Source organism: Ceratocystis lukuohia (genome assembly GCF_044167205.1).
Source record: "Ceratocystis lukuohia strain C4212 chromosome Unknown Supercontig1_pilon, whole genome shotgun sequence".
Taxonomy (NCBI): Eukaryota; Fungi; Ascomycota; class Sordariomycetes; order Microascales; family Ceratocystidaceae; genus Ceratocystis; species Ceratocystis lukuohia.
The window spans coordinates 503,768-530,452 of NW_027263520.1; the positions used below are offsets into that span (position 1 = coordinate 503,768).

Below are 26,685 nucleotides of genomic sequence, written 5' to 3' on the forward strand. Positions count from 1 at the left end.
TCCGAGATGGCTATGGGATGGGAGAAGTGTAAAACGCAAGTGGAAAGAAGGTTGTTACTTTGACTTACCATTGGATGATAGACCGAAGCTGGTTAGGATGGAAAAGATAGTAGAGCTTGCCCATTATGACTGTAAATAGAAGAGAAGTAGAAAAGGCACGCACGGGATGAGATTTTGTGCAGTAGATAGGGAAGAATAGAATATAATAAACAGAAACGTAATAAATTACAAGCCGAAAAGAAATTGTGACGCGCAGTTCATAGTAGGAAGAAAAAGAAGGAGAAAAAGGGGACAGCTGGCTAGACGGAGAGAGGGCGGGGAGGATTCAAGCAAATAAAAAAAAAAGTACGTTGTACTGAAGAGGGTACGGTAGAAAGAAGAAAAAAAAGAACCGTAAGGCTAGAGCAAGATTAAGTAGAATGTGATGTGACGTTTGGGGGTATTATTATCATTAAGAAAGACAGAAACAAGATTCGTGGAATAAGGGAAAAAAAAATGTAAAAGAGATGCAATGGGGAGAGAAGAAGAAGGAAATGAAAGGAGACAAAGTAATGAAGATGAAGAAGAAAGGAAAAGGAAAAGAGAAAGAAGGCTGGTGATCAGTTAATAAGGGACCCCGAACGGGGAGGGACAAGCCTACAAACGGAAGGAAGAAAAAGAAGAAAAAAGATGGAGACTAAAGAAAAATTTCACGTCTGTTATCCGAAATCCACTACGAACCCACAAAAAGCACAGAGGGCAACCAGCGCGACTTCTCCAGCACATGAAAAAGGAAATGAGAAGAGGAGACGCCATCCAGCCAATCACAATAAGAACCAAAAGAGATAGGAAAGGTGGGGCTTTTGGACCTCAGGGCCTGCAAGTGTCAAAATAGGAAAGAAGCAGGACTCTACCAACCATAGACAAAGGCAGACAAACAGTAGAGATAGAATACCCTTATGGCTGGGCTCTGCTAGATCTGTCCATTTAGCCCCTTTGGAGATACCAGGAAGCTATTCCCCCCCCCTAGTAGCTTAGCCTAGCTTGGATTGTTTCTGTTTCTTGCTGTGCTACGTCAAAGTGGTGAATGGTGCGTGACGCCATCTATGACATCTATGACATATGACATAACATATTCCGCCTGGTACACAGACAAGGAAACGAATCAAATAACCAATACGATTCGATTTTTTGTTACAACATCAAGAAAAATAAATATAGACATAAAAATAGCGGGGAATCAACAAGTGAGTGCGACAAACAGCAATCAACGAAACGAGAAAAAGGAAAGAAAACGCCTCCTCTATGATCATCTTCTGCCATCAACATGGACTACTCGCCCACCTCTCATGCCTTGGGCACGTTTGGGGCATTTGCTGCGGTCGCAGCAGCAGCATGCTCATGCTTAGACTTGCCGCCCTTGGGCTCCTTCTTCTTCTCCTTCTTGATCGCTGCCTCAGCTACTAGCTGCTCAAAAACGAGGTAGTCGCCTTCCTCCTCTGCCGTGCGGTGCGTTTTGATAAAGATATCTCCAATGAGAACAAGAGCCTGCGCGCGTTCCAGCCGCTTGTTGCTCGATACCTTCTTATCGCCCAGGACTGTGTCACACACCTCACGCAACACGCTTTGGATCTCAAACTTGCTGCCGCGCCATGCAGCCGTCAGGATCTTTCCTGTGACGCGGCGCTCGTACTCGGCCTTTTTCTCGTCTGTCCACTCCTCACCACCCTGCTGCTCCATCTTGGCCATGGCTTCCATCTCGTTTTGAGCATCAATGGCACTGCTGATTGTGTTCCAGGTGTCCTTGACCAGTGTTCCCTTGTCCTTCATGCGACTAAAGAAACCACCAATACCAAAGAACTTTTGGCTGCGCAGTAGCGCTGTGCCCTTGCTGAGATACGTCTGGCCGATGGCGTGCAAGATATCAATGCCAAAGGACTCCATTTTGAGCTCCTCTGCCTCGAGCTGCATCTTGGTCTGGAAGGCTCTGGTCACATCAATGCTCTTGTCAGTCTCTGTCCACACGCTGATACGGTCCAAAAGCTTTTGTGACAGCTTTGTAACACGCTCCTCGCGCACACGCTGGCGCTCAGCCTCAAGCGCCGCTAGCTGCTCGCGCTGCTCCTTGGACAGGCCAGCCTTTTTCTTTTTGTTTTCGGCATCATTGAGGTCAGTTGACGTTGCTTCGGGCTCAACGTGCTCCGATGCCATAAGCGCTGGGCGGATAGGGATGGCCTTGCGATTGACGCCAGCCTGATTAGTGCGAGGGGGGAGGGCAGGCTTATTCTCCTCGTCTTCTTGCGACACAGCCGCGGCGGCAGGGGCGGATGCCGAGGCGCTGGTAGGTGATTGGGGCGTTGAGGTGGAGTGAGAGTCGGCAGGTTTGGCCGACTTATCTTCAATATCCTGAAGACTAGCCTTCAAGGCTTCCGCCATGCCAGGGAACTCGTCATCAGCAGTAGGGGCGGTTTCTTTGGGGGCATCCGGTTTTTTTGAGGCGGACTCCTCCTCGACAGCAGCGGCAGCGGCGGCGGCTTCTTCCTCCTCGTTCATGGCAATGTCCATAGTGGCAGTAAGATCCTTCATAAGGGAAATCTCGCCAATCCAATCGAGGAAGGCCTCGCCGCCAAAAATAGAGGTAAAAAACTCGGAGGGGTCGACGAACCCCTCTTGAGGTTTAGCAGAGTCCTTGCCATACTTATCGTAAGCTTTGCGGAGATCGGGGTCTGATAACACTTGGTAGGCTTCGCCAATGCTCTGGAACTTTTCACTAGCAGTGGGATCGTTGGGATTCTTGTCTAGAGGGAGGCGATGAGGAGTGAGTTAGCATTTTGCGATTGAGAGTGGATAACGTTTGTCCAGCGGAGAAGAAATAGAAATCAGGTGACTAGCTATCTAGACACAGAGGAGGCATAACCGAGATACCACACAGAAACAACGCGAACAACATGCGGAAATCTGAGAGGATAACGACAAAGGGATGGGGGCAGATGGGAAGTTAAGTTACCGGGATGATGCACAATAGCCATTTTACGATAAGCCTTCTTGATCTCCAGCTCGGTTGCAGTGGGCGCAACGCCGAGCGTATCGTAGTATGCCGTATCAGCAACCATTGTAGATTGTGCTATCGGAGGTGATGAGGAGGATTAGTAAGAAAGCAAACAAAAGAAAGAGAGACGAGCGTTTAGATTTGTTTGGATTCGACTTGGCAAAGTTAGGAAAAGGGAAGAGAAGACGATGAAAAAGGAAAGAAAAAAGAAAGAAAAAGGTTGGGTGGTCGGAGGAGAAAAAATAAAAAAAAGAGAATAAAAATAAAATAAAGAATAGAGTAGTAAAAATAGTAGTAGAGAAGAGTAGTAATAAGATAGTTAGAGAGAAGAAAAGGCGGGGACCTTGTGCAGCTTTCTAGTAAAAGGGAAGAAAGAAGAAATGGAGGGGTAAATGTTGATGATGAACAAAATATTAACACAAATTAAATATTTGAAAAATATCTCTGCCTGATCAGGTCTCCCTCCCTCTTTCCTTCTCTTACTGTGCCCTACAGTACACAGCCTCTCTCCTCTTCTTAGGCATACGCATTTCTCACCATCAGGCAGACAATTTTATGTTAGCATTGATAACCACCCTATAAACATTCACAAGCCAAACGCCAGAACCTTCCATTTTCTCTTTTTTTTTCCCTTGGTAACAATGATAGAAATGAAAAAAAAGGGAAGGAAGGAAGAAAAAACAGGGCCCCACAATTGGCTGGTTGCAATGAACAAAGCGAAGGACGTGGAAAAAAGGAAGGAGCCCGGTGCCACATATAACGCCACGTTATTATTGCTGTATCCAACTCCTCAATGACATCAGAAGTCTGTGGCGCTAACAACATCCTCTTGGAAATAGTGGTAAGAAGCTTTGAAACACAAACACTCATTTATGTCCCTATCCTTCTACCTCTATTCATTGCCCCCCCCCTCTCTGCTCCTATAATTTGAGCGGCTGGAAACACGCGCTTTTGGTACGCTACTATCATACTTCATTTCAACTTTATGCGCATTGTCAAGGCAGCCTTGTGATTTCGCGACGGCCGGGCCACTCTTCGATCATAGCCTGTCTGAAGAGATGGGGAACAAGCCATTTATGGACCAGAGAAGGGAAAGAGGATGAAGCCAGATCAGCAATCCAGAATGATAGAAGGACCAGAAGAACAGAGTGTCACCAAGGCTAAGGAGAACCTTGATATAGTGGCTATACACTTTGTCCATGTCATGCGTGTGTATATTGATATGTAGGTGGATTTGCAAGTGTGCATAAATTGTAGGTGCGGCGCTCTTCTGTACAGAACAGGCAGTTCTAACACATCGATCAACAGTCTCTTAAAAATAACAAAACCAAGCAAGCAAATATCGTCCGTCATCCAAAGGTCGTAAAAAGCAGAAGGGAAGAATGGCAGTAATATAGTGGTTAGAGAGGTTGGCGTGAAGTTAGGATGAAGCATAGCGAAGAGCCAACAAGACAACAATAATGAGAAACAAAACGCCAGGGAAGAGCCGAGGAAGAAAACTGACAAGAAAAAAAGGTACAAATGTCATTTGGCAGACATAAAACAAGTAGAAGTATGGTGGTTATATGAAGGAAACAACAAAAAAAGACAAGCGTGGGGGGGAATCAACATCAACATCAAAAAAAATGGAAAAGACAAACAGAAACAAATGGCATCGCATCACATCACACAGGGACTGCTTTCTCCTGTCTCTCGCCTCTCACTCGCTCGCACCGGCTTTCACCGTACCAACTGGCGTATCGACCTCTGTCTCCGTCTCTGTATCCCCGCCTGAATCTTCACTCCCTCCCTCACCATCATCCGTCCCCCCTACGCTGTCTGCAACTGATGGCGAAACAGCACCGGTACGCGGATAAAACACGGGATACTCACGCACAGCCTCCTCGTCGTCTGTCTCCAAATCTAACGGATCTAGAACACGGCCACCAACCTTGGTGTCGGGTACGTGCACTTGATAGACTAGCGCTTTGCGACCTTCCTTGATCAGCTCCTCAGTCCAGTTAAGGCAACGTTTGAGGCTTTGGTTTATTTTTTGGCTATCGATCAGCAGCTCGCGATGCTTAGAGAGGTCGAGGTGCAATCGCCGCTCGTCACGCGTGTGCCTTCGTTGAGCCTTTGATTCTTGTACTGAACCTGAAATCGGCGTACTGTTAGAAGAACTTGAGGAGCTAAATGAATCATCATCAATGTTGTCATTCTCAGAGTCAAGGTCAAATTCGTCGAGATCCTCGGTTGGGTCGAGATTGTCAGTATGGGCATTAGAAGCACTAGAAGCACTAGGCGTAGCGCCCTTGTCTTCTAAGAGTGTCAATTCATCCTGCTCATTCTCTTCAGTCATATCAGAGAGCATGCTGATATCTTGTGATGGCAGTTCGAGCCCTGCTGGTGATGCACCGAGATGGCCACCGCGTGTTAATCGACGGAAGCGGCGAAGTTCTGACTGCTGTTTCCGTAGTTGACGTTCTAGTGTGCGGTTGATGGCTTCAAGTGAGGCGTTCCGTATCTCAAGATCTTGCACCTTGCGCTGGCTTCTTGCGTTGATGACAGAGTCACTGACTATTGCCGAGGGCCCGTCAATTTCACTGTCTGAATCAATTTCCGAGTCAGAGCAGCAGGTATGGTCAGCGTCCGAGTCTCCGGAGTCTTCAAACTCTTCGGCTGCCTGCAAAATAGAAGCAAGGTTCATGGCGGGATGTGCAATGGGTGGCGACGGCATTGGCTCATTAGACGACACCGATAGAGGCCGCTGAGAATGCGTGCTAGTTGGCGATCCAGCAATTTCTGACTGAGAGAAGTTTGAGCCAGTTCGGCCATGACCCCTAATTTGATTGGCATCCATACTAGACCTTTGACTAGAAGGCCCATTAGTAGGGAGATATGGTGGAGGATTTGAAATAGATACAGGACGAGTCTGGATCGTCGGTTTGAGGGGGGGGCCAGGGCTATTCGCTTGCGGGGCGGACTTGAGCGAAGAAGCATTGCCGCTCGATTTCTTTGGTGGCGAGAGTGGTCGTGAAGCAGATACAAGGCTGGGAGAAGATGGGAGGTTGCAGGTAGATAACTTTGATCCCATTGACTTGGAGGTAGTTGAAGCGCTGGAGCTTGAGATTGACGAGCGGTGGCTGGGCTCAGGTTCGGGAGCCCCATTTGCATAAAAGAACTTTCCTGACAAGTCATCATTTGTCTGTGAAGACTTGAGGAGAGGAGCAGAAGATGGACCAGAGATCTTGGATGTGGACGACTCGACAGCACCGCCATTTGCGTAAAAGAACCCAGTTTGTTTGGGCGGCGGGGCCAGTCGGGGAGCACTGGGTAACTTGGCATTGACGTCACTGGCATAAAAGAACTTGGCATCGGGATCATCCTTCGGGGTGGCGGGGGATGAAGCAAAGCCAACAACCTGGCGGCGAAGTATATCAGCGTCTAGATGGTCGTGTCGTTCGAGTGTTGGTGTCAAGGGCCCTGAAAGAGCATTGTTGTTACTGTCAACGCGATTTTGACGACTGCCCGAACGGGGAGTGATATTGCTAGTCAGCTTGGGGCTGTTGGAGCTGATTTGCGAGTGATTGTCGTGGATAGGCGATGATGAAACACTGACTATGCCATTGGCAGCCGTTAGACTAGCCCTCTTTTTGGCAGCCATGGGAGATATGGTAGAACCAAGACGTGCAGGCTTGCCGGCGATTTTTGGGGCGAAGGGAGTACGAGAGTTAGAAGTTGTAGATGGATTTGAAGCCGAGGCTGAGGCTGAGGCCGAGCCCACTGCCTTGATGACGGGCATTGTAACAGGGGAGGTGGTTGATAGAGTGCCAGAAGGATTTCTAGGAGAGGTAGCAGGAGAAGCTGTCAAAGAGCGTTTAGGCGGTGGATTAGACACGGCCTTGACGGTTGACTTGGTAGACTTGGTAGAGGTGATGGCAGGCGGAGCGGGGTTTAGGGGTGCTGTACGGGAGGCTTGTGTAGAGGTCAACGATGGTAATGATGGCGGCAAGTTGTGATTATCGAGAGACGCAGGGCGCAAAGTGGCAGCTGAGAGTGTGGAAATCGAGGAGGAAGCGCGGGAGGTAACGGATAGAGTTGACTTAGCACCGCGCTTCAATGACTGGTGAACATGTTGGTGGTCGAAGGGTAGACTAGGACCAAGAGAGCGGCGAAGGGGGGCGAGTGGAGGAGACCGAGGATGTGGTAGAAGAAGAGGCCGCTGGTTTTGAGGCAGTTCGCAAGATCACGATACTAGGAGAAGCAGCAGTGGAAGAAACCGGGTTTGGAGTGCTTCGCCGACGAGCAGCCGCAGATTGCTGTTTCGCTAGGGGAGAAACAGCAGGCGAAGAGGCCGAGGCCGACAGTCGGGCAGACGTGGACTTTGTAGGGGCGGCAAAATTAGAGCCACGGGCTAGAGATGCGATAGTGGGCTTAAGGCTGGTAGGAGCACACGTAGCAGCAGTCGTGGCGGTAGCCCTCTTGGCTATAGAAATAGTGCTACCCGACGAAGATCGCCTAGGACTAGCCGACAGCAGTAACGGCTGCGAATGTGACGATGAAGATCGGAAGCTTCGTGAGGCAGTTCCAAGCAGTGTGATGGGAGACGAGACCGAACGGGTGGCAGTAGTGGTAGTGGAGGATTTAGAGGGGATTCTCGCAGCCGGCAGTCGATTGGTAGAAGAAGCAGGCGAGACGTGCGAAGAATTCCCAAGGCGACCTGGACGACGATGAGGCTGCTGTTCGGTCATCTAAGGGAAGCTTTAGTTGCCCAGGAACCAAGGCAGAGAATTATGGAGAATGGGGGGGGTGGGAGGGGCGCTATAGGATGCTATAGCGATAAGGTGGAGAGCGCTATAGGGTACTATGAGAAGGGTGCTTAGGCTATGAAGAACACTGCTAAAAGGCGGAAAGGCCTGGTTGAGCAGTAGAAGAGCAAAAAAACAACAGAAACAAGCACAGAGCACAGTAGGGATAAAAAAGAAGGTGAAAATCACAGAGATGGCAAGCTGGAAGCAGTAAAAAAGAGAGTATAAAAAAAGAAAACAACAGCCAATATAACAACCATAATCAGACTCCGTCTTGTCCCTCAACTCAACTCGCTGCTAGGCCCGCCAGTGGACCAATGTTGCAATCTTGTGTTGTGCTGTGCTTGTACTGTGCGTTCTGCTAGTGTTGTGATGGATGAGAATTTTCAGGCCCTTGAGCCAATTAGCGTCAAGCACTCCCAGGTAAGACTTTTAGTTTTAGCTTCTCAAGAAACTTGGGGCCAAATACAGGTCTGTGATTGGTAGGCAGATCCTCGGCTAAACCAAAATAAACAACCAGCGCAAGCAAACAAAGAATTCCGACGATGGAGAATTCAAAGACAGCGGTGGAAGACAACACGCAGGAAGAAGACACACAGAGACACAGCGACACAGAAACAAAAACAACAAAGAGGGTTGTCAGGTCAGTCAGTAGCAGCAGATCAGGCACGGAAAACGGTTAAAGGGGAAGAAAATAAAGGAAGGGAGAAAGACGAGGAGGGAGAAGAAAAGGAATCCCCGGATTAAATCGACGTGGGCGGTGAAGTTGCATGACAAGGGGAACAGCGAGCGAGGGACTGGTCCGATCAGATCTCCTTTTTTCCCTACAAGTATTTGTTCTCTATCCCGTCATGTTTGTTCTTCGTCTTAGCCTGACATCCCTGGCTTCCGACCATGCCACTGAGCTTTCTAAGGGCCCCCCTCACTCTCCCTCCAAAACGCCATAGCCACGCTGCGATCTATTGCTCCGGGGAAGCCCTTTGCTTTTCTAACTTCCCCCTCGTTCTCATCCTTGATCTTCATCTGAAATACAGGCTTGCATTAAATTTGCAATTCTTAGCACAAGCCAATGCATGCAGAAACTTTTCGCAACGTGCTAGGGTTAGTAAATAGGGTTGGGTCATCCAACCCCTTTTAGCTATATTGTACCTTCTCCGCAATCATCCATCTGCAGCTTCAGTTTAGCTTCCTATAGTTTTGACCCATCTGCGATCTAGTTGCTTTGCTCCTGCTTGCTATATCGTCATGTTGTCATAAATACCGCAGGTATAGCAATGAACCCAGAGCGACAGTGATAGAAGCGTCGTTTGATCTTAGTGATTCCAGTAGACGTTAAATATATTCAAATCAAATCAAATCAAATCAGACAGTGATAGAACTGTGCACAAATTCTAGGTCGCAGTAGGCTCTATCGAAGCTGCTACCGAGCTTCTATAGGTTTAATTTCTACCAAGCATAAACCTCGTTTTACTGCCTCCCATTTGTCCGCCAGCCAACCTAATATCAGCCTAGCCAGCGAGCGGCTAGGCGGTGAAGCAGAGCAAGACAGGGTCTTTGAGTGGGCCAATCATTTGTCCTGTTGAATATAGCCAGACAGAGAAAGATATAGACATACATGCTCTGCCTTACATATGCATGTACTGTACAGATAAGAACCCACCCACATAGACGGCTACACAAACGTGCGGATTTGCTCATTGATAGGGCATGTTTTCTTTTCTAGTTTCTCATTTCTGTATATCCCTTTTTGCTCGTCGCCAAAAAGTTCATTGCCAATATTTTCCTCATGAAGAAAAGTTAATGGGTGCTTTAACTATTGCACTTATTTTCTTTTCTTACTACCCCCTTTCTTCTCTGGCCCCCACCCCTCAAGCCTAACTTCCCGGGTTCCAACTAGCATGCCGGCTTCCGAGCTTTCAGTTCCTTGCTGTATTGTCTTCCACTGTAATTGTAGAAACCCCCCCTTTGTGTTTAGGATAGGAAACCGAACTTTGCTCGTATTAGCTTGACGTTTCATCTCTTTTGTATCTCTATCATCTTCGTATACTATATGTGGAACTAGCCAGCTGCCGCCAGCTGCCGCCAGCTGCCAAATATAATTACTAAACAGAGCCTCGATCTTGACCCTCTCGGCTTGCTGCTACTTCTAGGCTGCCCGCTAACGAAGCTCCGATTTATCAAAATCCCCATCCGAGGCTTATTATTGCTTGCCCAAGATACGGGCACACTTCGCCCAATCAGATATTTGCTGTCTCCATGGGGTACATCGGGATTTCGCTTATTGTTGCCACGGCCGTGTTGGTCCTGGTGCGTCCACCACCGTGGTTGCGGCGACAGCTATTTCTGCTCTTTCGCCGCGCTGCTACTGCAGACACTGACGTCACTCAGCCACGCCAACATAATAATGCAAGAACACCAGCGACAGGGGATCCAGATAAACTGGTGAAGAGCTTGGGTGGTATTGATGGTAGGAGGCCAGATCCTGATGTTGATGCCGACAAAGATGCAGATGTGGACCAAACAACCCCCAAGGCAACCGCAACCACGCCCGCCGGCACAATTCCCTCGCTCTCGCTGTCAGATGACCTCACTCCATCCACTATTCCGCGGCCTCGCTCACCTAATGCACCGAGACCACCACCTTTCGCTGCCCCAACTGCCCCTACTACTGCACGAGCCCCTCCGCGCTTGCCATCATTCCCTGCTATGAACTCACCACAACGTGCCTCAGGGCCGGCACCTAACCGACGTCCCGGTGGACTTATGGCTCCCCCCATGGCGGGCAGTAGTAGTAATAGTGGGGGTAGTGGCCTGGCACCACCACCATCACACTCTAGCATTCCGGCCAAGCCTAGCCGCAAAGTCATACTGACACCAGGCCACTCACCACTGGATTGGGCGCGGATCTCAGGGCCAAATTCAGACCTACGCGGGCTCGGTGGGCCATCGGCACCGTTTCTCAAGGTCACGCCGACGATGCTGAAGAAAATGACAGGGCGACGTGGCAAAGATGCGTGGATGGCGATTGGCGGAAAGGTGTACAACGTCTCGCCGTACGCCAAGTTCCATCCTGGCGGTGTGCCAGAGCTGATGCGTGGTGCGGCAAGAGATGCTACACAGTTGTTTGGCGAGATCCATCCATGGGTCAACTATGAGAATATGTTGCAGGCATGCTTGGTGGGTATTTTGGTGGAGGAAGGACCGACAGCGGGTGTGGATGCGTCATCAGGCATGGATGAGATGGATTAGGAGAGAGAAGGGAGGCATGAGTTCAGGGAAAGACGGGGTAACTGAGGTAATTTTACACTTCTTATACAGGCCTAGGCTGTTGTAAAATATGTAGAACACAGTCAGCTATTAGATGGAGGCCATATACCCTTAAATGATAGATACATAGACACTCACCCTTACACTCTTGTAATCCCTCCCCCTCCTCCACACCTATCGTCGCCTTCCAAACCGGAATCTTCCCTCTTCTTCACTATCACTATCTGGAATCGTAATCGTCTGCCTTGTTGCCCTTGTCCTCTTGGCTGTCGGTTCTTCCACCGCTACCACCTCGGACAACTGGGCCCGTGTTCTTTTTTGCGCTGTTCGTCCCTGTGGCTGTCCTTGCGGCCGTGATTGTGTGGAGGACGACGAAGCCAAAGCCAAGGTACCACGTCCATGGAGCTGCGTCGTTGTCTGGGCCCTGGACGAAGCAACTGATGCAGTCCCGCGCTGTCTACGTTTCACGGGCTGCACATCCTCAACACTTAAGAAGCCATCGTCGCTCTCGCTCTCGCTTGCTATCGCGTAGTGTGCGGCCCTTTGTAGCGCAGCTGCTGTCAACCCAGGTCTCTCTACGTCTCGGTCTGATTGTGCCTCATCCTCCTCATTCCCATGGCCCTCCGCACGATGACTGCCATGTTCCTCAAGCCAGTAGTCATCGCCAATACCAAAGTCCTTGGTCTTGACTTGTGTCAGCGACACAATAGTTCGCATGGGCACACGGCCAACAGGGTCACCACGGACACGGAATCTTTTGAAATTACGCCGACCGTTCCAGCGAGGGTCCCAGCGGCCAGATGCGACGAGAGAATCAGCATCAGAGCCAACAGGGGGAACAGGGAGACGCTGGCGCAAGGGGATCTCTTCAACCACGTGTAGCTGGCGAATGGCAAGCAGGTCGATATCATCAGGTAACTGCGCCATATCATCTCTTTCACGCTGTAAACGAGCTTCCTCTTGTTCACGAACCTTTCGAGCAGCTTCGAGCACATCCAACTCTTTTTTGATCTTCCGCTGTTTTGGCATTGGTTTTGGCGAGTGTTGATCTGGCTCGGGTTCGGGCCTTGCATCGTTTTCCACTATTGCCGGGTCTTCTCCGTTTTCAAGACGTTGCCTCTTGGCTAACGCGGCCGTTGGTGCAATTTCATCCATCAGCGAGTCGTCCATGAGAGCCTGGAGTGGTCTTTTGCGTTCTGGGCGTGTCGAACGTCGTGGAGCCGATATTACCTCAGGCATTGTCTGGGTTATGCCAGCAGCAGGGCCTTCGGGTACGAAGAGCCCATCATCACTGTCTTGGTTCTCGTCTTTTGGAATATGGATATCCGGTTCTGGTGGGACTGTCGAGGCGCCTGATTGTAGACCTGATTGCCACTGCGAAGCAAAGGAAACTGGCACATCATCATCGTCTGAATCGAAACCTTTAAACCGCCTCGTAGCTGGCTTTCTGCCTCTTGCTGTGCTTCCTCGAGCCCCTAGCCCGCTTGTGCCTTGTGAGCTAGGCTCAGCGCTGGCTGGCCGCGATACTAGAGTGGTGCTGTGTTGTGGTGGGAGCATTGTAGTTGAGAGCGCTGCAGGGTCCGTTGAAATATTGGTTGTAGCTGACGAGTCTGCAGGCAGTGGTCGACGCAGGAAGGTGGCGTCCCTGGTGAGAATAGCCTCTATGAACTCGCTTTGCTCAATAGCCCGATGGTTCAAGCACAGTGACACATCCGTAATGAAACGTGTGTACCATTCCACATCTTCGCCGCTTGTTGGTACGTATCGCACAACTACCACACCAGGACCAACACTCCCATCGTCAAATTCGCCAATGCCCGTCTCTCCTGCAGTAGTTTTCACATATTGTACTAGATCATCGGCTCGTGTGGTCTGTGGGTCAACGTTGTAGAGTAAAGCCTTGCCCTTGCCGCTGGAAATTGGTGCCATAAGATTTCTGTGCTGCGCTTCATCGTAGAATACAAATGTGTAGCCTTTGAACACATCTTGGCGCTCAGCATCTGGCAAGAAGCTCTCTGGAGGGCGGTCAATGGCTTCATTGCCCTTAGGAGGGACAAAATCCTCCGGTTTGGGCCAGTGCTTTGAGTAGTCCTGCTCGAGTAGACTGATTCCCTGGGTATCGGATGTGGAGCCGGCTGCAGCTACGATGGTGTCGACGTACGAGTTAGTCACCATGTATTTGCCATTGATTAGTGCCTGTAAGCCTTTGGGCGTGTTGCGTTTCCTGGTAACAATGTGTGTCGCTTGGGCGTGGTAGTCGGCGAGAAATTTGATATCAAGCTGTTCAAGTTGATTCCGTAGGTTGGTAAGCATATCGACCTGGGAGGACTTGGCCGCAAATGAATATACGAGAATGACAGGGACCCAGTAGAGGCTAAAGAACACGCGAAGGGGGGATCATTAGTTTGTTTGTAACTATAAGAAGACAACCAAAAGTGAAACAGACAATCTTGGGCTTCGTACCGGAATATTTCGGGGTTAAACCCCAACTTAAATTCTGCATTATCGCTAGATACCTCCTTGGAACCATGTAGCGCAACACCGTTTAGAGTCGTTCCTTTGGAGCTCTTCAGGTCTTCTATAATCACAACCGAGCGGCTCGTTAGGTTTTGCTACACCCACCGATAGATTAGCCCCTAGTCATCTTTTATAGCGTCCCGGAGCGGGGTAAAAAGGCAAACTTACTGCTGCACCTTCATCGACTGCTGCTACGGAAATAGCTACATGTTTGCGTGAGACGGTCTTGTGGCTGACAGCGAACTCGTTTGCTACAATAGAACATCAATGTTAGAAGAAACTTCAGTAGATCAGCATCATCTAAATCTAGATTTGCAAAGTTGAGCCAAGCTAACAAAGGGCATATAACGAACTTACCGCTATTAGATGTTCGGCCAAGCAGATATCGCCGTCCGGGCCGAAGCCATCGTTGTGTCTCTATCAGAGTATTAGCAAATCTATGCATAACCTAGCTAGTATAAATCCTATTTACTTACCTCCAAATGACTGTCCGTTGCTCTCTAAAATCCACATTGTTGTCCGGGACTGAGGCTTGTGGTCATGTTGGGTTTAAAGACGTGCTGATAAACGCGTTGGCATGTGACAAAGCGCGAACAGAAGCTTGGAGAAGTTTGTGGGGAAGGTAAGGGTAACGCCAAGTCACGTGGGTGTATGTAAAGATAACCCTAAGAGGAAGGAGCTGTAAATTGGGCCCTCAAATAGTGTAAACTTTTATTGACCCTAACCTAAGATGTTGAAATGTTGCTATGGTGAACATGTTTTTCTTTGTTGTGTATGATGCAACTTTAAAATAGGAACTCGTTAGTGTCCTTATCTGTGGCCCCTCCTGAATCTTAAAAGATTTATTCGCCCCAAGTTTCTCAGTCTCAGATTTTCTCTCTTTTGTGTGTAACCATCTTAGAGCATTCCCGTCTGCTTACACCTGTTTACGGCATGTAGATATCAATCCACGTCTCCAGATATTCCATGCGGTCTTGAGATTTAGCTGCCTGCTCACGGTAAATTTTTTCAAACTCAGCAAAGCTTAGTTTGCCAAAGCCACGGCGCTTAACAGCCTCAATCTCGGCGTCGTTGTACTTGTGCAACTTGCGTAGCATCGAGTCTTTGTTAAGTGAGGGTCGTGTCTTGCGCTCTAAGCTAAGCGGTTTCGGTGCATCTTGATCGATTAAAGATAATGCAGTGGTGTTGATGGCCGGAGTCTCATGCGCAATATCGGTATTGTTAGGCCGGAACTGAGGCATTGTAGGGTCACGGTAGATTTCCACCATTTCTTTCAAGATTTCAGTGATAGCATCGTCTGAATCAGATGCTGAGCCGTTGCCGTTGTCGTTGTTTTGATGGCTATTCCCACTGGACCTTGTGCGAGATCTAGGCGCGGAATCAGAAGTGGGAGATGTAGGCTGCGAGGACTGATCTATTCCATCGCTAGCACTAGCTGCACCATATTCATCCGATTCATGCTGGGCTGAGCCCATTGCGGGATCATTTTCATTAGATATTGTCTCCGGTTTCTGCCCATGACTAGCTGCACTGTTTCTAGGATCGCGGGCATGGTCTCTGCTGCCCGATTTGAACGAGCCATGATGTTGTAGAGTATCCATTAGATCACGATGCTGGTGGCGAAACTCGCGGGTCTCGGCAGCTTTGACGGCCAAGTCCTCCTTTTCTTTGAAAAAAACATCAAGGATCTCATTGTAGGCCTCTTGCGCTGTCAGGTAAAGAATTTCTTTGCCCAAATCTCTCTCGGCTTCTGGGATATCAAAGCCACCCCAGCGTTCGGGAATGCTGCGTGACGAAGTAGAAGCATTGGAGCGTGTCTCAAACTCATCGTCTTGGTCAGCAAAGCGGACTTTGGAGCTAGACCGAGACCTTGTTGAATCACGGCGTGTGTTGAAGGGCACGGGGTCAGGATCGGGATTGGCCATGACGCTGATGGCCTCGACAATGTCCTCATCGCTATCCCAGCCACTTGGAGCCTGGCCACCTTCTTCAACATCTAGATAAAACTGGCGTCTCTTCCAGCGGTCGAACATACGTCGGCGAACGCGTCGTTGCAACTTTCGTTCGCCATCAGTCAAATCGTGACCATGGGGTGGTTGTGAGATATCCTGGTCTTGGTTGCTTTCTGGCATGTTGTTTAGGTCTTCGGTGCTTGGGCTGTTGTATCTGGCGTCTCCACTATTAGTGGCACTGTCATCATCTATACTATCAAGAACCTCATCAAGTACAGTGTGCCCAGCTCGAGAAGAATCGGCAAAGTCCATGGCGTTAAGGGACCGAGATATAGGGCCGCGATTGTTGGAGACGTTTGTAATCAAATTAAGTAGCGCGTTAATATCATTAGGGGGGGAAAGAAGAGCATTAGGTAAGATATTCTGCATGATAGAGTCAGCACGGGTGGGTTCATGGGCAGCATTAATAGTAAAAACTGCAGACAGAACTTCTGCCCGTGAGGCAATCTCCTGCTCACTTGGTTGTACTACACTGGACAGTGGGCTAGGCAAAGAGACACTGCCGTCTGGCTGTAGTGCTTTGCCCGCTATCCGTGAATCGTCTAGATCAGCGTGTGGGACGCTTTCGTCACGGCCAAAGAAGCTGCTAAGCGGGGTTCGTGCAGTAATAAGTTGTTGTGTGTCTAGTAGAGACATGACCTGAGTATCTAGCCCGTCTAGGATATCTTTATGAATCTGCTTGAAAATGGTAAAATAGGCACGGAACATGCGCAAGAAGTCTTTGCGATCGACATATCCATCACCGTCAATGTCGTAACCGTCAAAAACTTTACGCAGTCTCTCCTTTTTGCTGCGATAAGCTAGGCCATGCAGATACTCGCGGAAAGAAATCAGACCGTCGCCGTTCTGGTCGAAAAAGGCAAACATGCGGTCATGTACAAGGTTAGGTGGTAGATGGCGGGACGTCCCGTTATGCGCAATGCAGCGATCAAAGGTTTTGCGGTCCATGGCTAGACACAGGTCGTCTGGGTCCTCGCGCCATTCCGTGTTGGCCATATAGGTCCAGCGTTCCCAATGAGCCTCAAGGTTAGAGCGCTCAAACCCCGTCTCGCGGCATAGCTTGTTTATGATGGCTTTGGGTAGAATCTTGACACAATTATCGGGATCACCGGTGTAAAGTACGGGTTGGATGCTTCGGAGGCCCGCCGGTGGAACAGGCACTTTGATCTTGAGGAAGACGTGATTCTTGTTGTGTAAACCCTGAGATTCACAGGCTTCGCATAGGTCAAAGTCGGCACAGTTCACGCAACGATAGCGGATGCCGCGGATGGGAACTATACTGCACGAGTTACACTGACAGCCTCGGTGTACGTAGGCATTGCGGCGGGCATTGTCTTCTGAAACACGGAATAGAAGACCGACAATATTGTGACCGGCACGGCTAGAATATTCAGCAGACCCGTCATGACCATCTTCTTCATCACCACGGGCTGCAGAGCCTTCCTCTTCCGATTCAGAGTCTGAGTTGCTATGGTAGGGAGTGTCTCGTTGGGAGTGCCTGTCTCTCGTGTTGCTGTTGCTGTAACCATCGTTGTCATTATCATCATTGCCATGTTCGCTTGCAGCAACGCTCGCAGTTTCCGGCTCATATTCTTCTGAGATCCTAGCGCGGCGTTGGCGTGATCTTCGAGATTGTCTGGTAGCATTACGGCGGTGGAGTCTTGTGGCTCGGGATGGGGGATAGGCGGCCCGCAGTTGGTAGACGTAGTAGCCAAGACTAGCTAATGAGAGGGCGGAAATGGCGGCAAAAAATGCGACTCGAGATCGGGTAATGCCAGTGGCTGCGGGCATGTTGAGCCACATATTGATAGGTAAAATATGGCTAATGGCGGGGGGCTATTGCATTGTTCATTGCGCACGAGAGCAGCAGGGGGCCGGGGCGGCAGAGAACAAGTAGTGGTGAGTAAGTGAGGCCGAAAATCTGATAAGGAAGATTTTAGACGCAGATAAGAGTCAGAAAAGACGCAGTTAAGCCTAATCCTGCCTGAGAGAAATATAGTTGAGCTTGGTTTTGGCTTGTAAGGATTGTGATGAAATGTGATGAGGGTGTTGTTTGTGGGTAGAGCTTGGCCTGAACTTGACCTGGCCTAGAGAGAAGCAAGCTTGGGATTCTGCCGGGCGGTGAGGAACCCAGGGAAGGGATTCTGCCGAGCGGTGAGCAAGAGCTTAGAGCAAGACAGGGCCAAGACATGGATAGCTCACTACTAATATACTTCCTGCTACTGCAACATAGATACTTCGTTGATACTGCAATAAAGTGCAGAGATAATGCTAGCTATATTCCTTAGACTACTCTATTCCTATATGCTGGTATCGATGTCCATAATCTTGTGTACTCTCCCACCCACTACAGCATGACTAGGCCAATGCCACTGAGATTCTCCGTGTCTAGAATGTTGTTCTTATCGACACCACCGGAAATAGGGTTCGCCAGATAATTGAACAGATAGTAATGTAGCTGGCCGTCTCCAGGGCCATACTTTTGCTGACCAAGGAATAGACCATTATCCATCAGTGAAAGCGCATTGAAGACGTCAAAGTTGTGCTTTTTGGCCAGGATTAGCGCATCGTTCATGAGCAAATTGAGGCGCTTGGAAAGCGTCTCTTTATCAACCGGCGTCGTCAGTGCAACGTCAGTGGCGTAGTATGACAGATAGGCTGCGCGGATGGCCTTGTGTTTGGGGTTGTTGATAACGGAGGACTCGAGGCAATAGAAGGAGAAGAAATCGGTGATTTGTTTCTTGTCGTTCTAAAAAAAGCAAGGTACATTTGTTAGAGAATATCCAGATATAGACATGGAGATATACGCGTAGATGTTCAAGGCTAGAACAGCCGTGTCGCCATTAGCCACTTACTTCAACAACATAGGTCCAGAAAAATTGCTCTTCACCCTCTGGGCTCTCCATCGGAAACCAGTGCAAAAATTCTTCCCGAGTGTACACGGGCACAAATTCGTAGCGCTTAAGGTACTTGCGGAACAAACCTAGAACTGCATCAACATCGGCTAGCTTCATAGGCCGCAACCCAGGAGTGGCCGTTGAGTCGGGCAGCGCATACTTGCGCACCATCTGTGACGGCTTTTGGCCGAAGGGAAGTGGGCTAAAGCCGACTTCATAAAGCTTGGTCCAGTTGAGGGCACGATGGTAGTAACGGCATGTGCTGATAGGTCGCGGTAGGACATTGCCACCTGTGTATAGGCCCTGCCAAATGCCCTCAAGGTTGCTACGGCGTGTGATTTCCTTTATCAAAAGCGGCGCCAGACGCTTGCCGCGAAGCTTCTTGTGTACCACAAGGAAATTGACTTCAGATGTCAAGAACTGTTTGCCATGAACATTAACCTTGACAGGAATGGCGGAGATGAAAGCAACTAGTTTGCCAGCGGGTTTAGCACGGACACCGACATGCCACATTTTCTTCCAGCCAGGGGACATCATAGCCCTGAAGAAATGAGATGAGAAGAGGGAGTTAGTGGTTTGGATATACAGGTATACCTACGCATAAGCAAAGGGCGAGTGATCTCTTACCAGCGGAGCATTCCCAATGAGTAGTTGAAGCGTAGAGTCGAATCTGTATCTTCAACATAATGACCCTGGAGCAGGGCATGTACCTCCTTAAGCTCCTCTTCCTTTGTAAAGTCTACCTCAACCCACTCGAAGCTATCGAGCAACTTTGCTGGCTCCTTAGGCACGTCCTCAACTTTTTGGTTGGGCTTAAGCGGGCCCTCTTCAACTAGGGCGGTCTTTTCATCCAGCCGAGGTACCGGCTGAGTCTGCCAGAACTTATACGAGCCCATATCCTTGACATTGCGGCCGCTAGAAGCCAATCCAGTCATGATATCATTGAGTGTCAGGTGGCGTAGCATCTGGGCCAAGTTGACGCCATCAGTTGATCCGGACTTGATCTCCTCGACTAGCGCAGGGTTAAGCTTCATTAGCTCTTCCAACTGCTGGGGCGGTAGTTGCTCCAGGGCAGCCTTGACACTAGCAGCATCAAGGAACGGAGCAGCGTCCCCTGTAGAGGAGCCGGCAGTTGTCTTCTTCTTTTTGTTTTTACGCTTCTTTTTCTTTTTCGCGCCGTCAGTGTTTGTGGTCGATTCGTGGGTTTCGGCATCGGCGTCAGATTCGTCATTTTCGGAGTCAGAATTGTTGTTAACTTCGGCCTGCTTTTCAGCAGCAGTTGCGCCAGAGGCTGCCAGATCGGCTTCGGAGACCGGAGCTGGCTGGTTCTCGGGGAGGCCAGACATTGGAAGAGAGGGGTAGATCAAAGAAGGGAGGGTACGTAATGACAAGAGGCTATTCTGGAGATAGGTTAAGAGGGATCAGCCTTGGTAGTAGCAAGAAGAAATGAAAAAAAGATGAAAAGAGGCCACAAGACTGAAGGCTATCAAAGGAAATTAGCTGAGCCGGGCGACCTGGTAGAACTGAGGCCTCTCAGATTGAAGCCGCCCGCTTTGGCTGGTGGGGTTCTTCTTGCTGACCTTTGTGGGTCACGAGATTATGGTGGGGTCTATAGAGATGGGGGCTTAGTGGGGGAGGCTGCTGAAGGTGCTGTAGCACAGGGCTTCCAGCGCTGAAAGAAAAGGTAGTAATGCTAAGAGGCTCAATGACAAAGACAAACAACAAACAATCACACGAGATGAAACGGGATTGGTACCATGAGTTTATTCTTATATACGGAAATCTAGATGGAGAGAATGCGCGAAATAGTCCATGCCCTATACAGCTTGAAAGCGAGAGGGGTATTTTATTAGATCCCAGAAACTTCTGCCTCGCTGTGCCCTTGGACAGCCGAGAAGAATTCCTGGATAGCTAGAAGCACCGGGGCATATGTAGTGATAAGGTTGTGGCCTAGAGGCTAGTTAGCTATAAGTGTCTTACTGGATGTCATGAAAGTGAACTTGCCGCCATAAGGGAACTTGATGCATTGGATAACTGTATCAGGTTGCCGTGTCCAAGTAGTTACAGAGCCGCCGTTACCATATTGAACAGTGGCCTCATCGGGCTCATCGCCAAGTTCGTCATCAGTTCCACGAGACAGAATCGACATCATGGCGTCGAATATAGAATTGGTTTCCGTATGCGGGATGTCACAGTCATCAAGGGCATGCAGTAGAGTGATGCGCAGACCCTGTGGACAAGCTCTCGCTATTTCCACAAGCCTCTTCATAGTTGGCCACCGTTCCCAGATGAAGCCCTGAATCCAAGTCTGAAGAGAGGGGAATAGATACAATGGCCCCAATACTGGGAATGTTCCAAGAATACGATAGCCAGTGAGAAGCGTGGGCAGCGACGTAAAAGGCGCTACGAGCAAGGTTCCAGCAAAGACTGTGCCTATCTGTGTATAGTGCTCAAGAGCGGCTGAGACAACAGCAGTGCCAAGGCTGTGGCCGAACAGAACAATGTTCTCCGGCGGAACTTCGGCAACAGTCATGACCCAGTCGATGACGGCGCGGGCATCGGTAATGAGGCCATTCTCAGTGGGTGAGCCAGTTGAACGGCCAAAGCCACGGTAGTCAAAGGCAATGACATGATAGTCAGAGCTTGTGGCCAGCGCGTGGTAAGCCTGGGGACGCCAGCTGTTGGCTAGATGCCCAGCATTCTATGCCACATGCCGCGTTAGATTGAGAGCCTCCAGTTATCGAAATGGTATTCAGCTTACACCATGGACTAGTTAGATGGTTAAAGAGTTAGAAACCGAGAAGTTGTGTCCTAGGAAGAACTAGTAGCTTACAATAAATGACAACTTTTTTATTCCTGTCTTGCTGCAATAGGCGGAAGCCTTCACTTTTGGTGATGTCTAATACATGTGCGTCCGAGCCTTGGCGAGCAATGGCTGACTGGTTGGGGGCGTATAGAGAGAGTGGTAGAATGTGCCAGGCATAAATACTTTGGCCATCTGGCGTGGAGATGGTGAATGGAGAGACTTGGTTGTCTTGAAGGCGGATGTCAATATTGCTATTGTAGATTGGAATTGAATGGCTCATATACACTTACAGGCGAATCCCCACGCTTCAGGAATATCTGGGTTATCCCATAGCAATGTGTTTATTTTATGAGCATATAGGAAGCTGTAGTCATAGAAGGAGGGAGGGGTGTTAGTAGAGGGACGGTAGTAGAAGAAAGCAGGGACAAGGCCTAATGAACGCACTGTTTTTGCAGGAATGGGAAACTGCCAACGACGAGAAACACAAGGTAAATAGCTAGTGGCAAAGCCACCAGAACTAACAGCATGGCGGCAGGAAAGAAGGAGTATATGTAGGAGAATGGATGTTCGCAGTTACGTGATAGAGAGTTGGGTTGGGGAATCAGCAATGCTATGATGAGAAGACTAGAGCTTGCTGTTCCCGAAAACCCTAATCAATGTGGAAATAACCCTGGAACATCTTCGTAGTTACTGCGGCTTGTAGCATTTATGGAAGTTGCTGCTTGAGGAGTTTGGGTCAGAAAGCCCAGACCACCTGAAGCATTGAGATATGGAGCGAAAGCCGGCCGAGAAGGGGGAAAGAGAAAAAAATCAACTAATAAAAGTAATTTACTAGAAGTATTTCGATTATTTATTATGGTTGATTTCGAGTATTTAGATGTAGCTTTTATTTGGTCTCTGTTTTGTTTCTCTCTTTTTTTTTTTTCCATTTTTTTCTTTTTTTCCCCCATTTGGTCAACCTACGCAACCTACCATGGTTTGAAGATATAGCGCATTAATGCCTGTGACACGATCAAGTGTATAGCGGTCCACAGTGTCCTCTTTGCCTATAATTTCTCCCCTAAGCTTTTGCCCCATTTCCCCAGCCATTTCTCTCTAAGAGTGGCTTAGGCCTAGGGTAACCTTGATCATTTATGAGCCTTGGCTTTGATTCCTGTTGTTCTACCTTCTTTGGTTGCTACTTTGCCTTTGCTGTATTGTTATAATCGCGGTTTCAGGCAAACTCAAAGGCCTTTTGACTTCCGACCCCTCCGATCCCTCCGACGCCCTTTGACCATTACTCTGAAACCTCACCGGCCGGCCTTCCAGCGTTGATCACCATAGGACTTGTTTCGTCGCTTTTAAGCTGTGAGCTGCTTTGTCATGTGCATATGCACGTAACCCCTCCTTCTACTGTTCAACCGCCACCCAAATCACATCCAAAATCACAGCCGCCACTATCTCCTCCATCAAAAACCAAGTTGCTGTTGGCTTCGCTGCCTGACATTGCTAGCAGCCAGCCTCAGCCTCAGCCCCAGTCTCAGCCCCAGCTTCAACCTCAGTTTCAGCAATCTTGTCGGCCTTGGTCTTGGTTTCCGTCTTTATTTCCGTGTCTCCTCTCGCTTCCGATTCTGCCTGTGCCTCCACTGTCAGCGCCCGCGCCCAACGTAGACTACCAGAGCTCCGATTGCGATTAGGAGTTGTCTTCGGCCTCATATTACAGCTATCTTCACGACATTCTTAAATCTTCTTGGGCTTGTAGTGCTGCAGCTAAAATGGCGGGCATAGAGCAGATTGAAGTCCATAGCCGGGTAAGCACTTCACTTATTGACTCTGATTGTGTTTCTCCATGTCTCCTCCCCCGCATAAACCCTATCATGGAACTGCTCTACTAACGATTTGTCTTTCATAGTCGTACATTGTGCGATGGGTTCGCGTGGTCGAGCGCCACACTATTTCGTGGAGTATTCAGCCTCATAAGAAGTCTATGTATGTTCTGTTCCTGTCTGCGGGCCATTTGCCCTCCATATCTTCCTTCATCTCCTTTGTCTGCTTTCTGACAAATTTCTTTTACATAATAGAAACTTCGGTATCGTCAAACATCCTGGCTCCGGTGCCACGGCTCTCACTATCCAGCCCGTCGAAGGTCTTGACTCCGCTGTTTCCGATGCTAAGGTTGCTCGCTTTGCCAAGCGCGACATTACCGCTCAAGACCAGCTCGCTAGTAAGGGCTTTACAGTTGTCAAATGGGTTGGTAAATGCGAAGCTGACCGTTTGTCTACTGGAACCTTTGATATCCCTGCAGGCCAGGCCGGCATGTATGGCCTGGTCTTTGACAATACCTTTTCTAAGCAGACCTCTAAGACTGCTACTTTTGTGCTCCTTACATATCCTACCGACTCGCCACCCCAAACAAGTCATCATCTAGCTGGCCTTGGCCTGAGCGGAAATGCTAATGCTAGCCGCACTAGTTTGGGTCGCCACGGCAGTCCTGATCTTAACGCTGCTGCTTCTGAGTCTATCGATAGTCTGCATAGCCACCCTGGCATTGCTAACCGCACACGGGGATCCTCTGCCGCGACTGCAACTGCAACTGCAACTACGGTTGCTGCATCTGTTGGTGCTGGGGGAAGTGTAGGTGGTGCCGCCGGACCTGTAGCTGCTAGTGGGAGTGGGTCTAATGGCTCATATCACACTGGAACCCTCATGAAGCGCCGCCGCAAAAAGGGCCAAGGTTATGCTCGTCGCTTCTTTTCGCTCGACTACTCATCCTGCACCCTTTCCTACTACCAGAATCGCAACTCATCAGCTTTGCGTGGTGCAATCCCGTTGAGTCTTGCCGCCATTGCGGCTGATGAAAGTCGACGTGAGATCAACATTGACTCGGGTGCTGAGATTTGGCACTTACGCGCCTCAAACCAGCGAGAGTTTGCCGAATGGGCTCGCGCTCTTGAAAAGGCTAGTCGCATCTCTCGTAGTAACAACAAGATGGGCTCAGAAGCCGATTGTGGCACTATGGTCGATGATCACGAATCACATTTAGCTCAAGCCGGCTCAAGGCCGACACTTCACACGGCTAGTCCTGACGAGGCTCGTGAATGGGCCCAGGTTGAAACTATTGTCAGTCGCATAGTTGGAACTCGCGATGCTCTCCGTCGTCTTGCAACTGATATTTCTGTTGAGCCACCGTCGACAACCTCTAGTTCTGCTAATGATAGTCTCTCTGCCGCTACGGCAGTCCATGACGATGATAACAGCCTAGCATCTGGAGCTACGGGAACAATGTGCGCCGAAAAACGCTCTATTTGGAAACGGAAGCCTAGCTCTACCCACCTTCATGCCACAGCGACATCACAAGCCCAAACGGCTTCCGAAGGTGTGGATGGTGCTACTTGCCGCAAATCAAAAGCTTGTGGCGGCATCTCCGACACATCCTTCAAGTCTCACTGCGAGATGCTCCTAGCTGACCTCGACTCTGCCCTATCTGAGTTCCGTGTCCTAATTGGCTCCAACAAACAACGCCGTGCTCAGTCCACAACCACGGCGGATGTGTCTAGAATGAGTATTGACTCTACGTCAACCGCCGACGAATTTTTTGATGCTGAAGCTGGCGGCGAGGGCGATTCGCGAATTGTTCGAATTGACAATTGTAGCGAAGATGAAACCCCCGAATCTGACGATGAGGGTTCCGTAGCCCATGACTCTTCTTCTATTTCCTCAATGGAGGACGCTGCGGATTTGGGTGGCCAGGACGGTAATCTATATCCCGCCAAACCTAAGAATCTGAATCCCTTGCCCATAGAAGACCCCATCAAACGCCGGTCTGGGATTCCTCCTTCGACAGCTTTGCCTCCTAGCCTCATTGCATTTGTCAGGAAGAACGTTGGCAAGGACCTTAGCACTATTAGTATGCCTGTCTCAGCCAACGAACCCATCTCACTTTTGCAAAAGGTGGCTGAACAGTTGGAGTACGCCCAGTTACTTCAACGTGCTGCGGTGGCATCTGTTCCTAAAGACCGCCTGATCCTAGTGTCGGCTTTTGCTATTTCACAGTTTAGTTCAAGTCGAGCTAAGGAACGTTCGATTCGCAAACCTTTCAATCCATTCCTTGGTGAAACGTTTGAGCTAGTACGCACGGATAAGGAAGTGCCTGGTGGCTTTCGTCTTTTGGTTGAAAAGGTGTGTCACCGCCCAGTTCGCGTTGCTATGCAGGCGGACTCGGCGACCTGGTCATTTAGTCAGAGCCCAGCACCAGCGCAAAAGTTCTGGGGTAAGAGTGCCGAAATCACCACTGAGGGCCGCGTCCGTGTAGTGCTGCGTCTTCCTAACGGCCAGGACGAACTGTACTCTTGGTCTATTGCTACTATGTTCCTGCGTAACGTAGTCATGGGCGAAAAGTACGTTGAGCCTGTTGGTACCATGACCATCACCAATGAGTCGACTAGTGCCAAGGCCGTGGTCGAATTCCCAGCAAAGGGAATGTTTGGCGGTCGTGCTGAGGATGTCCAAGTGGACATTATTGACGAGAACGGCTCATCTACTGGTACCAAGATTGTCGGTAACTGGACCCAGAGCCTGCGTGTCAGCGAAAAGGGAAAGCCTGGTGAGGAGATTTGGAAGGTTGGAAAGCTAGTCAATAATGCAGCCCAAACATACGGCTTGACGGAATTCGGGGCTACCCTCAACGAAATAACAACTATCGAGCGAGGCAGGTTGCCAGCAACTGACACGCGACTACGGCCCGATCAACGATTGGCTGAGGAGGGCGACCTCGAAAGTGCTGAGGAGATGAAAACAGCTCTTGAAGAGGCCCAGCGAGCCCGTCGCCGCAAACTGGAGGAGGCTGGAGAAACGTACAAACCGCGCTGGTTTGTGCAGGTCGACTCACCAAATGGTGACGAAGAGGAGGTATGGAAAATGAAGACGGGCAAAGACAGCTATTGGGAGGAACGGGCCAAAGGTAATTGGCAAGGCATTACGGAGATCTTCAAAGTTGACTGAGAGGAAGAGTAGCTAGCCGGAATGATGAATAGATTGTTTACATAGCGTTATGACGATGAATTGATGAATATTAAAAAGACAATCTACGAAGATGGGAAGAAGAGACTAGGAAGAAGTATGTATGTATGTATTATTTAGCGTCTACCTACCGGTTTTCCACGGTAATACGACGGAGACTAGGAAGAAGGCGGTAGGATATCTGACAGAGATAGAGTCTTTGCGGTACATTGATTGATTGATTGTACTATTTAACGTCTACCTACAGGTATTTCACCGTAATACGACGGCATGTTCCGGATGGGAGCACCTCCCGGGCGGTCAGCAGTGACAGGAGCGCATAGGCTTCAACCATCTCCTATGACTGTTTAGGGTCCGGCAATATAGCCAGGAG

At 49.4% G+C, this 26,685-nt stretch overlaps 8 protein-coding genes across 8 annotated transcripts; 2 read left to right on the top strand and 6 right to left on the bottom strand.

Moving 5' to 3' along the window:
• Positions 1-1,326: 1,326 nt before the first annotated feature.
• HOO65_010126 (DNAJ domain containing protein) lies at positions 1,327-3,092 on the bottom strand (the record flags this gene model as incomplete). The annotated part of the gene is made up of 2 exons (XM_071005679.1): positions 1,327-2,777; positions 2,987-3,092. 2 exons carry the CDS (start codon positions 3,090-3,092, stop codon positions 1,327-1,329), a joined length of 1,557 nt encoding a protein of 518 aa, XP_070861948.1.
• Positions 3,093-4,727: 1,635 nt separating this feature from the next.
• On the bottom strand, positions 4,728-7,758 carry HOO65_010127 (uncharacterized protein; the record flags this gene model as incomplete). The annotated part of the gene is made up of 2 exons (XM_071005384.1): positions 4,728-7,229; positions 7,288-7,758. The coding sequence occupies 2 exons, from the start codon at positions 7,756-7,758 to the stop codon at positions 4,728-4,730; spliced, it is 2,973 nt and encodes a 990-aa protein (XP_070861949.1).
• A 2,313-nt stretch (positions 7,759-10,071) lies between these two features.
• Positions 10,072-11,064, top strand: HOO65_010128 (Cytochrome b5 reductase 4; the record flags this gene model as incomplete). The annotated part of the gene is made up of 1 exon (XM_070999648.1): positions 10,072-11,064. One exon carries the CDS (start codon positions 10,072-10,074, stop codon positions 11,062-11,064), a length of 993 nt encoding a protein of 330 aa, XP_070861950.1.
• Positions 11,065-11,302: 238 nt separating this feature from the next.
• On the bottom strand, positions 11,303-14,112 carry HOO65_010129 (FHA domain-containing protein; the record flags this gene model as incomplete). The annotated part of the gene is made up of 6 exons (XM_071005418.1): positions 11,303-11,415; positions 11,475-13,456; positions 13,546-13,694; positions 13,768-13,850; positions 13,957-14,016; positions 14,076-14,112. The coding sequence occupies 6 exons, from the start codon at positions 14,110-14,112 to the stop codon at positions 11,303-11,305; spliced, it is 2,424 nt and encodes an 807-aa protein (XP_070861951.1).
• A 413-nt stretch (positions 14,113-14,525) lies between these two features.
• On the bottom strand, positions 14,526-17,402 carry HOO65_010130 (Protein ref(2)P; the record flags this gene model as incomplete). The annotated part of the gene is made up of 1 exon (XM_070999649.1): positions 14,526-17,402. One exon carries the CDS (start codon positions 17,400-17,402, stop codon positions 14,526-14,528), a length of 2,877 nt encoding a protein of 958 aa, XP_070861952.1.
• Positions 17,403-17,958: 556 nt separating this feature from the next.
• On the bottom strand, positions 17,959-19,854 carry HOO65_010131 (Glycylpeptide N-tetradecanoyltransferase; the record flags this gene model as incomplete). Its single annotated transcript, XM_071005624.1, has 3 exons — positions 17,959-18,360; positions 18,467-19,049; positions 19,136-19,854. 3 exons carry the CDS (start codon positions 19,852-19,854, stop codon positions 17,959-17,961), a joined length of 1,704 nt encoding a protein of 567 aa, XP_070861953.1.
• A 503-nt stretch (positions 19,855-20,357) lies between these two features.
• Positions 20,358-21,841, bottom strand: HOO65_010132 (Protein ABHD12B; the record flags this gene model as incomplete). Its single annotated transcript, XM_071005796.1, has 5 exons — positions 20,358-20,419; positions 20,489-21,209; positions 21,270-21,277; positions 21,342-21,565; positions 21,837-21,841. The coding sequence occupies 5 exons, from the start codon at positions 21,839-21,841 to the stop codon at positions 20,358-20,360; spliced, it is 1,020 nt and encodes a 339-aa protein (XP_070861954.1).
• A 1,227-nt stretch (positions 21,842-23,068) lies between these two features.
• HOO65_010133 (Oxysterol-binding protein) lies at positions 23,069-26,294 on the top strand (the record flags this gene model as incomplete). Its single annotated transcript, XM_071005361.1, has 3 exons — positions 23,069-23,104; positions 23,206-23,282; positions 23,375-26,294. 3 exons carry the CDS (start codon positions 23,069-23,071, stop codon positions 26,292-26,294), a joined length of 3,033 nt encoding a protein of 1,010 aa, XP_070861955.1.
• Positions 26,295-26,685: the final 391 nt, after the last annotated feature.